The 14341-nt window shown below is 47.9% G+C and overlaps 1 protein-coding gene across 2 annotated transcripts in view; it reads right to left on the bottom strand.

Annotated features, from left to right (window-relative positions):
- The window catches only part of MKLN1 (muskelin 1), a 785750-nt gene that overhangs the window by 108907 nt on the left and 662502 nt on the right, over positions 1-14341 (bottom strand). For both annotated transcript variants that reach the window (XM_078677414.1, XM_078677419.1), the window contains exon 14: positions 4717-4831. In XM_078677414.1, the coding sequence (XP_078533540.1) occupies positions 4717-4831 (115 nt within the window). The remainder of the gene's footprint in view (positions 1-4716; positions 4832-14341) is intronic.

The raw sequence follows: 14341 nt of genomic DNA, 5'->3' as shown, positions 1-14341 counted from the left end.
GAGGTGGTCTTGGGTCAGGCGCAGGTCGGTTGGGAGGGAGTTCCAGGTCTTGGCGGCCAGGTAGGAGAAGGACCTTCCTCCTGTTGTCGCTCTTCGGATGCGGGGGACGCCCAGGGTGGGGGGCCACCAGGAGTCGTCCCAGGCGGAGGGCGAGGAGCCCAGGATGAGGACCTCCGTCTTGTCTGAGTTCAGTTTCAGGCGGTTGGTCGTCATCCACTCGGCTACATCTCTCATCCCTTCGTGCAGGTTGGCTCTGGCGGTGGCGGGGTCGTTGGTCAGGGAGAGGATCAGCTGGGTGTCGTCGGCGTAGGAGATTATGTTGAGGTTGTGTTGGCGTGCGATGGCCGCGAGGGGGCTCATGTAGACGTTGAAGAGGGTGGGACTCAACGAGGATCCTTGAGGGACGCCGCAGATGACTTCGGTGGCCTCTGATTTGTACGGTGGTAGGCGGACTCTCTGTGTTCTTCCGTCTAGGAAGGAGGTGATCCATTCCAGTGCCTTCTCCTGGATTCCGATGTTGCCGAGGCGCTGCACTAGGGTGCGGTGGCAGACAGTGTCGAATGCCGCGGAGAGGTCCAGGAGGATGAGGGCCGCTGTTTCTCCGTTGTCCATCAGGGTTCGGATGTCATCGGTGGCAGCGATGAGGGCGGTCTCGGTGCTGTGGTTGGCTCGGAAGCCAGACTGTGAGGGGTCGAGGGATCCATTCGTCTCGAGGAAGGCGGCCAGCTGTTTGTTGACGGTCTTTTCGATGACTTTGGCCGGGAACGGGAGGAGCGAGATGGGACGGTAATTCTTGAGTTCGGTGGGGTCCGCTGTAGGTTTCTTGAGTAGAGCGCTGAGTTCTGCGTGCTTCCAGCTCTCCGGGAAGGTGGCGGTGTCGAAGGAGGCGTTGATAATGTCCCGCAGGTGGGGTGCGATGACAGTGTCGGCCTTGTTGAAGATGTGGTGAGGGCAGGGGTCGGTCGGAGAACCGGAGTTCATTGTGCGGATGGTGTCTTCGGTGCTGATCGGAGTCCAGGCGCGGAGGGTGGTGGTGGGTGGCGTAGCTGCGGTTGTGGCGTGCGTTGGTTGGATGCTGAAGCTGTTGTGTATGTCCGCGATCTTGTTGTGGAAGTAGGACGCGAGGGAGTTGCAGAGGTCTTGCGACGGGGTGATGTTGTTGTTTCCGGCGTTGGGGTTGGAGAGCTCTTTCACGATGTTGAAGAGTTCCTTGCAGTTGTGTGCGTTGTTGTCCAGCCGGTCCTTGTAAGTATTTTTCTTGGTGGCGCGGATCAGTTGGTGGTGTTTCCGGGTGGCGAGCTTGAGGGTGGTCATGTTGTCCATAGTTGGTTCCCTTCTCCATACTTTCTCGAGGGCTCGGCAGTTCTTCTTGGAGCTCTTGAGTTAGTCGGTGAACCATGGGGTTTTTCTGCTGCCGGGTCTGCTGGGCGGGGTCCTCAGAGGGGCGAGTTCGTCCGCGCAGTTGCTGATCCACTTCGTGAGGTTGTCGGCGGCCTGGCTGGGGTTCGCTGAGCCGGCAGGAGGGTGCTGGCTCAGGGAGGCGGTGAGCTGGTCGGCTGTGATCTTGTTCCAGCTTCCAACGTCCCTAAGATCCAAGATAGGACACAGGCCTTGTGCTTCTTGGGCACCGGAAAGTAGTGGGAATAGCAACCACTACCTATTTCTGGGGCAGGAACTCGTTCGATGGCGCCCTTGGCCAAGTGAGCCGTAACTTCCTGTTGGAGAAGGGCCAGATGATCCCCCCAACATTCGATGGTACTAAGGTGGCATGGCTGGGAGGGGGAGGGGGTAGACTCGAAGGGGAGGGATTATCTGCAAAACTCACCTGTCCGACGTGATGGTACACCAGTGGGGGAGCTGATGGCGAATTCTGTCACCCACTGGCGTGTGGTGGGCCTGAAAGGTCAGACTAGGTGGGCTTGGAGGCTGAGGCAGGGGGGGCAGTGGTGGACTGGCCCGCCCGCTGGCCCCAGAACCACAGCAGGGGTTTCTATGTCCCGGTCACGTTGGGGCTGAACCAATTGCGCCGGCCTGTTGCCCTGCAAGGCACATGGTGGGGCGCCCCTGCCGTAGCCACGAAAAGGGCGTAAAGCAGACAATACCCAGCGAGTCAGCGGTGTCGAGTCCACAGCGGATGATAAACTTCGCTACGTCTCTCCCCTCGGCAACTGCATGGGGAGCACAGCCCGGGCCTCCTCCGGGTACTGGGGCAGCACTTGCGCCACCGTATTCCACACAGAGTGGGAATAATGGCCCAACAGACATGTGCTGTTTATCAACCGCAGTCCCAAGCTGGTGGAAGAAAACATCTTCTTCCCAAGTTGGTCCAGATTTTTGGATTCCCTATCAGATGGATCGTTAGCGAAGGCGCCTTTGGATGTAGAGGCTTGGAACACCAAGCTCTCAGGGGTGGGGTGTTGGAAGAGGAAAGTGGGCTCGTCTAATGCTGGGCGGTGGCGTCGGGCAATCATCCTATCCACAGAAGCCCCAGTGTTGGGCCTGGACAGGTGCCCAAAAGGATGTCTGTTAGGGCTTCATTGAACGGCAGCAGCAGCTCCGAAGAGCTCGCTGCCGGCTGAAGGACCTCTGTCTGGACATGAGTCCTGACCGCCAAAGTAGGTAGCTCGAGGTGGAGAGACTCGGCCGCCCTACATAACACTGTTAAAATCTGGATTGTGGCGTAAACATTATCGGCGCCATCTTGTCCTTTCCAGATCCATACGTGCGCGTAAGCAGCGACCATTTTGATTGCCATGGCCTCTCTGCCCACACTCCCGATAGCCAGCGTCTCTCTCTCTCTCCCTCACTCCCCAGCCTCGCAAACATCCCCGACAACCCCCGGTCTCTCCTGCTTGGGTCATAAACGCACCTCCAGCGCGACCCTGCCTCCGAGCCACATCCCGTGCTGAACCCCCTCACTCTTTCATCTCATTCATAGAACAGGCCCTTTTGATAACCTCTTCCTCCCTGCCCGATTGTCCGGCCTGACCCCAGGCCATCACTTAGCTCAGCAGATGCAGTTTATTGCCCCCTACAGTAGGACCTCACCCCACATCAAAGGAGCGGGGATTAATCAATGCCTTCACCCCCCCCCCCTAAATCCGACCGATCGCCCACATTCCTGTTCCCAACGGAATGTCCAGCTGCGCGATAGTCATCATGCTGTGATCTGGGTGGGGACCTCTACTGTAGATATGTGTGAGAACGGGCCTGAACCGGGGATTCCAAAGATGCCTTTGTGAACTTCAAAGCAATACCACGGATGTCATAAATGTAATAAAGCCATAAACCTGTGTATAAGAGGCCAGGCCTCAGAGATGCGGTTAGAGCACCTCGAGAAGATACCCTGTTGTCTGATTTGACGTGTTCTGCTCCGTCAGAATAAAACTTCTGTTTCCTGCCTTCCAGTCTCCAGCGCCTGCCTCTTTATTTGGTAACCGAGAGTTGGGTGAGAGGCGGCTAACGCCGGGCAAACCTTGAGAAGGGGTAATCGACCTGATCTGCCTGACCCTTTTTCATCAACACCACTTTGTATGATGTTCCCTCCTCCGTAGCCACGGTAGGAGGAGACAACATGCCTAGATCTGGGGAGGTATCCAGACCACTGGCATCCCCCAATTCCTCTCTCAAGTCTGAATCATAATCCAACTGGTCTGTTAAAGGTTCTCCAGACCCCTCCCAGTCTTTCTCATCCTCCTCTGACTGACCAATCTGGCTGAAAGGGGCCAGGGTGGAAAACGGGCACAAAAGTACCCATCGACGCCGGTCCAGTTCCGTGTCCACATCGGGGCAGAAGCCAGGGTCGAAGCCGGCAGGGGGTCCAGCGGGTGTCAGATGCGGACGTGGTGCTGGTGGATGCGGCGCTGGTGGAGGTGTTACAAGGTCGACCGGCGCTGATCTGGATCCAGGCCCGGCCTCTGCGGTGCCGGGGCCGAAGCAGAGTCGGGCTGCCCAAAGATGGCATGCATCACTTCGTATAATTGACGAAGCTGAGCAGGGGTCGCTCCAGGTCCCGGGAAGGCCAGAGTCGACCCTGTAGGCTCCGCATGTGGAGCCGCGGGAGAGGCAGTACCTGCGCCCTTTGTCGCATTGGCTGGCAGATAAGGGGAAGTCGAAGAGCGATGAGACTTCTTCTTATGCTTCAACTTACCTGACCCCGAGTGCAAAGACTTGGTAGAGGAGTGATGATGACTCTGCGATCCGTCGATCGTCCTCCCATGCGGCCGGGAAATTGAGCGACACGGAGCTGACTGCCAGAGCTCGAGGAGCTTTCGGGACCGTTCCCGCAAAGACTTCGGGGCCATGGTTCGGCAGTCGGAGCAAAACTTGGGGTCATTGTGCGCTCCAAGGCAGTAGAGGCACACGCGGTGCGGATTTGTCACCCACATCAGTCGGTTACAGGAACCGCATGCCATGAAGTCGGGCATTATATAATTATGTTAATGCTGAAATTGTGTGAGACACATAAGTGAGCGGCAGAACTTACCCATGCGATGTTCAAATCATTTTGAGGCTAGTGAAAGGCGGATGAAAAAGGATGTAATCTTCATGATATCTTACCAGATTGCCTAGGCTTTTACAGTTTCGTTTTTAACAACTTTCCCTGCACAAATGCATACATTTCCCATACGGAGAAGATGAAGTAGGTAGTCGGTCCATATGAGCAATGTATTCGCTTAAGACAATGTAGTTAATCAAGAACTTAAGCTCTGTTACCTTGTGTATCTCATCATAAACTAGCTGGTGTGCAAATCTGGGACAGGGCTCCTCCTCCTGAAGACTTTTGTTTGGGCTGTCTTTCATGGCTTGATCATTTTTGTAGACACAGGACCTGTAAAACAAAACGATGTGGACACCTTTTAAACAACAGCTTGTAACAAACAGGCGCTCAAGGTTGAGTATCTTAAAGAGGCTTTATTAGTCCACTGCTGCCAATTCATGGTTGCTGAGGAAAGAAAGCATAACTGGACATATACCGTGACCCACACCTGGCAATCTGCCAATAACCTTAATGTGCATGGATTTAAGTTTGTAGTTATTAAGTGCAAACTAAGCCCCGAATATCACTAGAGCACAGTACAGACAAGACAAGGAAGGGCTACTAAGAAGCAAGTTTGCCTCATGGACGCCTTTGAACAGAACCAGTACAGCTTTCCTAGGACTTTGGGAGGCTGAGGGAGGCAGCAAATGCCTCCCAATGCTGATGGTGACTGCGGAGGTAGTGTTTTATGAAGCAGGGTGAGGTTCATCTGTTTAAACGAACAGATTGTGCAAGGGCAATCATATAAATGATTGGATTGCTCAGGTTAAGACAGGTGTGATCCCAAAGCTTAAGAAAGCAGTAGTTTGTAGAAAATAGGAAATCAACAAACACTATTAGAAATAAAAGAAGGGCATTTATAGGGGTCTTCGAGCTCCCTCTACCAAGGGCTCAACGAATTATGTTTTTCATGAAAAGGAACATGGTATTTTAAAGTCAGCAGAGCACAGCATAGCTAATCTCTATGAGGAGGATGCCAATTGTCTAAGCAGGAGAGTTCAAAGTGAATGTGCAAAGAAATTGACACTTCTTCAACAGCTGAAGGTCTAAAGTAAAGTGAAAGCCTCCTGACCAGCTTGGGATCACACAATGTAATGCAAATGAAGGCCCGGGCCATCAACAATAATCTTACAGGGGTATTGCCATTGCTACAAGCACTTTCTGTACTTCAGAGAGACCTTGTTGTTAGTGCTGAGGTCTTTATTGTAGGCTGGAGTAAAACGGAAGGGGAGAAAACAAGAACAAGTTAAAACCGGAGAGGGCTAAGCATCACTGAAGCTTTTACCATAAGGGATATGATGATAGTAGTGCCCACATGGTAGAAGACTCTGAGCGAGCAGAGTATTTCAGTAGCCCAAATAACTTTAGTTCCACAAGGACTAGGAAGTGGGCAGACAGTAAAGGGCTATTACAATATAAAACAAATACATCATGTGAGATTGCGTTTTGGTCTCCCATTAGAATTTTCTCCAGAAGCTGGTACTTTCTCATGGATTTCAACTGGGGGTGTTCGGTTGTATGAAGGAAATCACTTGAATTTCAGCAAAACATTAACATTTTCTCTTATATCAAAAGTTTTATGAATACATAAGCAGAAGATGAACCCTCTAAGATGGAATCTGTCAAATGCTGATTCGGATAAAAAAATACTTTAAGAAAGATCGCAACTGTGGTACGATTGCACAGAAATCAACCAAAAACACTATTTGTCATCGAGAGAAAGGACAATTCTTGTTTTTTAATTATGTATAATGCGTCCCAAAATAATCTCAATCACACCTAGGTATAATTTGAACAGTGGCAAATACAGAGAAAACAAAACAAATACTAGAATACAAAGATTTCCATTTTGCTCTAAACTAAACCAGTGTGTCCAGGCATGTGATCTCAGTGTGAAGTACAATTCATAGTTTACATACTACTACGGACATTCTTCTAATCCCCTTCATTTACAATTGGAAGGGTATTTTTTCATGTCTCACCTACAGACACCTTTGGATAATCCTACTGCTAATCACTGATTGACTTTATCAGTCCCAATTGCTTTCTTCTTATTCAATGGCTGTTTTTCCTCTTATTAGTTTGTCCCTTCCCCAGAGAATAGCTTCTTTTCAAACCTTTTGATTGGATGACATGCCAAATTCAACAGTTTGTATCAGGGAACTCGTTTATAGGGTCAAACCTGAACAGCATGTGCTAGCGCATATGTCTCACTTGCGAGACACTATTGTATATTGTACTATTGTATTGTACTGGAGCCCCCCCATTGCTTACCATGTGTTGGCTTCACAACACTTTTTATATCCTCCTTAAATGGCAAGTGAAGGCAAAATGTCATTTCCGATCATTTCTGTGGAGCAGGGAACAAGCACAAATTGAATCAAGTTAATCCGTGCCCATCTTCTGCTCCCGTTGTGATTGAGGTACTATTTCTTCCCCCCTCCCACTCCACCTGCCTGCTATTCCCTCCATAGCGCTTGCACTTTTTTTTCTTGTTTTTGTTCTTTTTGCTGTGCACCAGGTGTTCAAAAATCTATGTCAGATTTTATATGCGTTACAAACCATTTGCAACTGATCAACATGATTCCCCCTCAAAATCCACACCATCGTTCAGGTTACACTCATCCATTGCTCAAGCGTGTGGAACTTCAAATGATAGTGAAGCAATACAGGTGCTATCACTCATGCGGTTTATAAATCTCTCCCTCAACTTAGGGCCTACCACACACTAAATTGTTTCTAGGACCACGAGTAATACATCTTCCACACAGAGAATGAGGCAACATTAGATTTGTTGCTGACAGCATCAGAAATTACGCCTACATACCTTTGGAGAGGCCTTAACTGGGAGGGCATTCGAAATGTATATTTGTTTTGTAGTTTTAGATAGCGCAAACTAGACCCAAAGTTACTGGAGCACTATCCATGAGCACCATTTACATTAAGCAAGGACATGTTCTTTTTTAGGCACAAGGATATCAAGTGATTTACCTAGAATCCCCAGATGTTAAGTAGACGCAGAGACTCGAACCTGGTTCCCCAATTCCAGAGTTGACAGTTCTGGCTGATATGCCACATCTTCTCCCCTGTCGTTTTTAATGTGCTTGATGCTTGAAAACGCATGATGTGAGATCAGAAAATCCAGTGTGCCATCTGTCTCTGATTACGAGCACAGTGAAGCCTGTTGGCCAAGCCGGCTTGACAACAATCTTTCCCTCTAGGAATATGATGTGTCTAGTCTGAAGGCAGCCTGGCTGTAGTGCTGCAGTGATGGCTCCTCCTAGGAGGAAGGGGTCTTTGGCACTGCCATCAAGGTGATGAGCCCTGAAGAAGTGTAGCCATGTACTCCTTGGTGGACCATATGGTGCACGGTGCTCAGAGCAGGATACTATGTCAATGTACACATGTGTAGTGGCTGCACCACTCAGTGAATTTCGCTGCTTTCCAAGGATTTTTTTTTAAACTCTTTATTTGCGACTTCAAAGCATATTAGTGTACATCAGTATGTATTTTCAGAAATGTACAGTCTTTTCTGTTTTCTCCCCAGGCAACTACGACAAGTTGAAAGGTTAACAATTACACGCCGCTCCTATAATATGTCATCAAAAGGACCGTAAACTAAATTAGTGCACATAAGTATCTGTGATATTGTGGCCCGACCATACATTAGCAGGTGTTGCCTTCAAATTCTGCAGTATTAGTCACGTACTAATTAACCATTAAACTTTCTCTGTCTCACCCAACTCCCCGCCCACCCCATACGTCTCCTGGTCTCTCCACCTACAGTGTCAGCTGTCTGCGTTACAAATAGAAGGTAAACCATTCTCACCTAGTGAAGCTTATCTACGTTCGTCTGGTCAACCTGCATATGCACTGGTCAATTCCTCTCGGACATCTCTACTATCTCCCTCCCGCTGCTCCTTAGGATGCTGTGTCTGCTTGTGATGGCACCAAATCTAGTTCCTCCACCTCTAGCAGCATTCGTTCCCAATCCTGTGCAATTGGATATTTCCGTAGTCCTCTCCCTTCCTCCCTACGCAAGACTGCACCCTCTGCTCCGCCCCACTTTAACAGGTCCGAGCGCCACATCTCCACCCCTGGAGGTCTGGCGGACTTCCACCTCATAGTTAGTACTCTGGTTGCCAACAACAGTGACAGGTCCAAAAACTTCAATTGGGCTCTGTGGGTCTTGGGACGTTTCCTATGACCTATCAGACAGTGTGTCGCTTCCTCTGGGACCCGCAGGGATGTGACCGTGTGCAATATATGACAGATTGTCCCCCAGTAGTTGCGCAGACTGGGACACGACCACAACATGTGGAGAAGGTCGGCCTAGTCTGTCTGACAACGGGGACAACACTGTGAAGAATCAGGGAACATCCTATGTAGCCTCTTAGGAGTGAGGTATGCCCTATGTAGTATCATTGCCTGTATAAATTTGAACTTGACGTTACTGGACACTCTTCTGGGATGTTCCAGGATAATTTTCCAGGCCCCATCCGTCAGGTCCTCTCCCGTGTCCTGGGTCCAAGTGTCCCTGAGCGCAGTGAGTGGTATAGCCGCGTGTCCCCTGATCCCAGCGTAGAGCCACCGTACTAAGTGTCCTCCCGTCCCCATGTAGTAGAGGAGATGTACAAGCTCATGTTGTGTAGGTTTAATGCGCTGTGAGGCCCACGTGTTCCGTACATAGTGTGACACTGCAGCGTGTAGGAGGTATAATCGTGGACGGGCCCCTGTGGACTGTGTAAAGGAACCATGATCTAACAATGTATCGTTGCCAAATAAATCGCCCACGATTTCAACCCCCGCCTCCGTCCAGGGTATCAATCTACGTTGTGTCAGTCGCCCCTGCGGTGTTGGTAGCCCTAGCAAAGGAATATTATCTGCGTAGGGTTTGACCCCCGGCGTGTACGCTGACGCCTTTCGCCAGCACATCAGGGCGGTGTATAGCAGGGGATGGCAGTCACGGGGGATCCTAGCCCCAGGCAGCAGGAGGGAATGTAATTCTCCACGCTTCAATTGGTCTGTCGAGAAGTCAATTTCGTGTAGGTCTCTGCCCGCCACCCAGCGGGACAACCACTGTAGTTGACTTGCATAATAATAACCCCGTAGGTCCGGCACTCCAAGGCCTCCGATCCTGGTGCTGAGCTGCAGCTTTCTAAGGCTTATTCTCCGTCGCCCAGAACCCCAGACTAGGATCAGGATCGTTTTCAGGGTAGCAAAGATATGCTGTGGGAGAAGCACCTGTAGGTTCACAAAATAGTATAACATACGGGGAAGCATGACCATTTTTGAGACCGCTATCCTACCCATAATGGACAGGGGTAAGGATGTCCAGAAGGTCACACTACTACGGAGATTGTTAATGGCCTTTCGGATATTACCTTCAATCTGATCTTCAGGCAATCTATAAACGTTGATGCCTAAATACTTGAATGTGGTCTGTGCTATCGGTATCTGATATCCGCCGAATTGCATGTGGGGGGGTCGGCGCAACTCTTGGAAATAAAAACCTACCGATTTCGCTGGGTTAATTGCTAGGCCCGACACGGCCTCAAAGCGGTCAAAGACAGTCACAATGGGTGTGTGGTCTGCGCCCAGGTCCTGGAAGTACAATAAGATATCGTCGGCATAGATCTTTATCAGGTTATGAGTCCCCCTTATGGTGATGCCCACTCTATCCGCTCTGGCCCGGAGGGCTATCGCTAGGGGCTCCAGTGTCAGGACAAACAACAGGGGGGACAGTGGGCATCCCTGCCGGGTGCCTCCGTGAATAAAATAGTCAGCCAAGATGTATCTGCCTGTGCGCGCCCTGGCCGACGGGTTTGTGTATAATAATCGTATCCATTTTAGAAAGGATTCGGGGAAACCGAAACGTCGCAAGACTTCAAACATGAAAGTCCATGAGAGGGAATCAAACGCCTGCCTAAGATCCAGCACTACACAGCCGGCCTGCGGAAGGTCTCGTGGCGTAGCGGACATGAGGGCATGCAGTCTCCGCGTATTTTGGGAAGTACTCTGCCCTGGGAGGAATCCGCACTGATCCGGATGTATTAGGCCAGGAAGATGGGCCTGCATCCGCAACGCAATAGCTTTGCTAAGGATCTTGTACTCTGTGGAGAGCATCGAAAGGGGTCTATAGTTAGTCAAATCAAGGGTATCTCTTCCAGGTTTGGGTATGGACGTCACTACGGCCTGCATCGTCAAGGCAGGTAAGTGATCGGACTCATATGATGTCGTATAGATTTTCTCCAAAATAGGTACCAGAGTGGTAGAATAGGCCTGGTAGAATTCCACAGGTAACCCGTCCATGCCGGGCGTTTTACCTCGGTTAAGTGCGGATGCTTTCCAAGGATGATATGCATTGAGACCGCCTATTACTGTCAATGTTTATTCTATTAGCATTGATAACGAAACCCTTACTATGATTTGCATTTCGGATCAGAGTTGCGGTACAAGCAGAGAGTGGATTCGCATTGCCTGTCGGTCTTGTATGCAAAGTGTGCACAGCAAATAATCACAGATTTTGCTTTTTGCTCCAGCTTCTGGTATAAATATTAAGCTTGTTGGTTCTCGTTGGTCTTTTAGAATAATATACAGGGCTAGATTTCTGAGCTTTCAGTATGAATCCAGGATCAGTTTGTTCATCCCAATGTGCCTCAGTACTTAGTTACTGTCATTGACGCCTTCTGTGCTTGAAAGTCAACACAATTTGGGATAGATTTGATTGGTTTCTATACATCTCTTTCTCTTGTGTTCTGCTTCCCTCCCCCAAACACCCACCACACCTGTGCACTCCCTAGTGCTCCCACATCTCTCCCCTTACTAGTCAATTGCTTCCCTACCACTTTTGTATTATTTTGTTTTTGAGTGGGTGGTATTGCTTCGCCTGGCCTTGAGCATCCCCTTTCCTCCCTTGCCTACACTTCCCTGTTGCTAAAAAATTTTAAATACATTTTTTTAAAGGGCCTTGGGCCTGACATTTGCTGCTTTGTCACTTCCCACACAAAAAAATACTTTTGAGCTACTAAAATTCGATTTTTTGAATTATCATGTTTTTGTTTACCGATCAAAACAGTGTCTGCCGTCTTGGATCAGAAAACAATGCGCTCAAGGCACAGCCACACTTTTTGCTTTTTACCGATGCGGACTAGCATCAGCTGAAAGTATAGGAAAGCCAATATGTCACAAAGGCAAGACCTATTGGCTTTGCCAATGCTCGCTTCTTTCTGTGATCCATGGGAGCCCATGTGTGTTCTTTCTCTCTGGCCCATCTCGAGGTTCCCCTCACCTCCATGTCCCATCCACAATCTCCATATTGCTCCCTTCTAAAGCCTATCCTTCACCTTCTCCCTGTTCTGCTCCCTTCCTTAATATATTTCACGACACCTCATCCAACTGTGAACCATGGTATAATCAGTGTGCCCCTTCATGATGCCTTGCTACGTTAAACACAGAAAAAAAAAGAAAATACTTTTTCAGCTATTGATACTAACTTGAGGAGTGATCCTTCTGGGAAAAGCAGGGGCTTCACCCACATCGAGATGTAGCATGCTTTATCATCGGGCTTCACACAACCTAGACCCAACTGAGTCCAAAGTAGGCTTCTATTACACTAAGTGTAAGAGCGATTTTTTTTTGTTTAAACTCATAACAGTGGAGTGTATACACCATACTAACCAGAGATCCAGAATGAAGATTAAAACTATCTAAGGTTATCCAAACCTATTGATTTATTAGAGGATAGCCTGATAGGATTAGAAGGAAACAATGGGACGAATAACAGGGAATTAATAGCCCTATCTCCCATCATGGTCGACATGTTTCGGCTGTCCTACTATGCCCCACAGGGGGAGCGGCCTTCTTCAGAACCTACAGTCTCTGGTTAGTTAGCTAAACAAAATTGTTCAATAGGAGCTAATGCCACTGTTATCCTACTATCCACTAACCGACCTAATGGGGCTGACTCAGTACCCAAAATTCCTATTATATAAAAAACAACCTTAAAAGTGTCAGAAAATTACTCCAGCACAAAACTCCAGAGAATAATCCTCTGTAGAGACAAAAGAAAAAAAAGGAAAATAACAGTAAAAAAAATGAGTATCAAAAACAAAACCTGACATACAATGAATACATAATGCATTGGTATACATGCCACTAATGTCAAGGTGCGGACGCAAATACATATGTATCACAAAGCAGGCTATTTTTTGCATGCTGACCATTATTAAAATGAATCAATCATAGGAGACTGTTATCTTGTAATGTGTAAGTAAAAATAAAAGCCAGGGTGGCCACTGGAGATTGCTGACGTATGCATGCGCATGATATCATGTTGTGGCAGCAATATACATTTTTTTTTGTTACCTTGTTAAATGTTTCTTTCTTTACTGACTTTTACCGCAGTAACATTAATAGCACATGTGGAACAAACTGGTGCACACGGACAACGAACAAGGCTGCACGTTCTGGGGCTGCACCAGAGGCCCCAGAGCACTGAAGCAACTTGCTTTCTCCGATTGTGAGAGGGATTTCTGGTTCTCTTACACATGGGGAGGGAATTTCAATGTGTCTAGCACCCAAGGTGTTCACAGAGATGAAAATATGAAAGTGAATCTGAACGCTGAAGAAGGGTATGCTTCCTGTATCAGTTCACACACACTATTAAATTCACCTAGTCTAACACCAATGCGTTAATATTTATTTTCCAAACTTTAGTCAAAGAAAAAAGCATACTGCTTAACATGGAGGTCTAGAGTTGCAAATGCTTTCAGTTCATAGTTGGTCATAGTGTCGTGAAAAGGGGTTTAAAATGAGAAAAGTCATGCTGATGAAGGCAGAGAGGAGCTGTTTAAATGCGTACTCAAATAAAATAGCATATGCCTTTTATTTTAATATAATACTTCCATTGCAGTGGTGGGTTCGCGGTTTAGTACTATCTTCATCCCACAGAAAATGTGCATGGAGCTATTTCAATCTAATTGCTTCCTTCTTGATGTCAGTGAAAAGGGAGACTGAATGTCTTTCACGTCTTTGGAATAGATCTGGAAGTGCGTCAGTGCAACTAACTAAACAAGCATTTACCATGCAATGGCCTCGGCATTATTAAAGGTAGAGCTATTGGCATTGCTAATGAAATTTATTTATTTATTTATTTATTTTTTTTATTCATAAATAAATGGCATTGTCATTTACATTGCCAATAGCGTAATCGTTAAATAAATGGCATTGTCATTTACAATGCCAATAGCTTAATCGCTCGCAAATGCATGACCTATTGCATTTACACCCACACCGAGCTTAGGTTAAAGAGAATTACCCATGCCTGAATTAGTTAGTGTTAAAAATTTTACCTTCGGAAGGTGCGATCATGGATACAATAACATTTGTTGGCCACAAGATCTGGTAAGGATGTTTACTCTATCACAGAAATTAAAAACCTGGAAGTCTCATTTGACTCAGATTTTTCCATCATCCCCCCCAAATCAGCACCATTCTACAAGTACAGCGTAATGATGATGAAAATGCAGAAGATCTAAATGCATTTTCTAGGAATGTATTCAGGCTCTAGAGTTTTAGACTTGCATCAAGTGTAATGTCACAAAATTACCCCAGACCAAATTTGGGATATACGTACAGGAGAAGCATGTTGAAGCAATACCAGTTCACCTCTCTCATCTAATATGTGGGGAAGAGGCAGCTGATTTGCACCAAGTGTAATGGTCTGTGTATGTTTTCAAACAGATACTTCCTCTGATCCTCGACGGATCTCCGGAGTGTTCCAGGACTTCCTACCCATGA

The sequence above is a fragment of the Lissotriton helveticus genome, chromosome 1_1 (genome assembly GCF_964261635.1).
Source record: "Lissotriton helveticus chromosome 1_1, aLisHel1.1, whole genome shotgun sequence".
Taxonomy (NCBI): domain Eukaryota; kingdom Metazoa; phylum Chordata; class Amphibia; order Caudata; family Salamandridae; genus Lissotriton; species Lissotriton helveticus.
The sequence above is the reverse complement of the archived record's forward strand: the minus strand, read 5'-3'. Positions and strand labels throughout refer to the sequence as shown.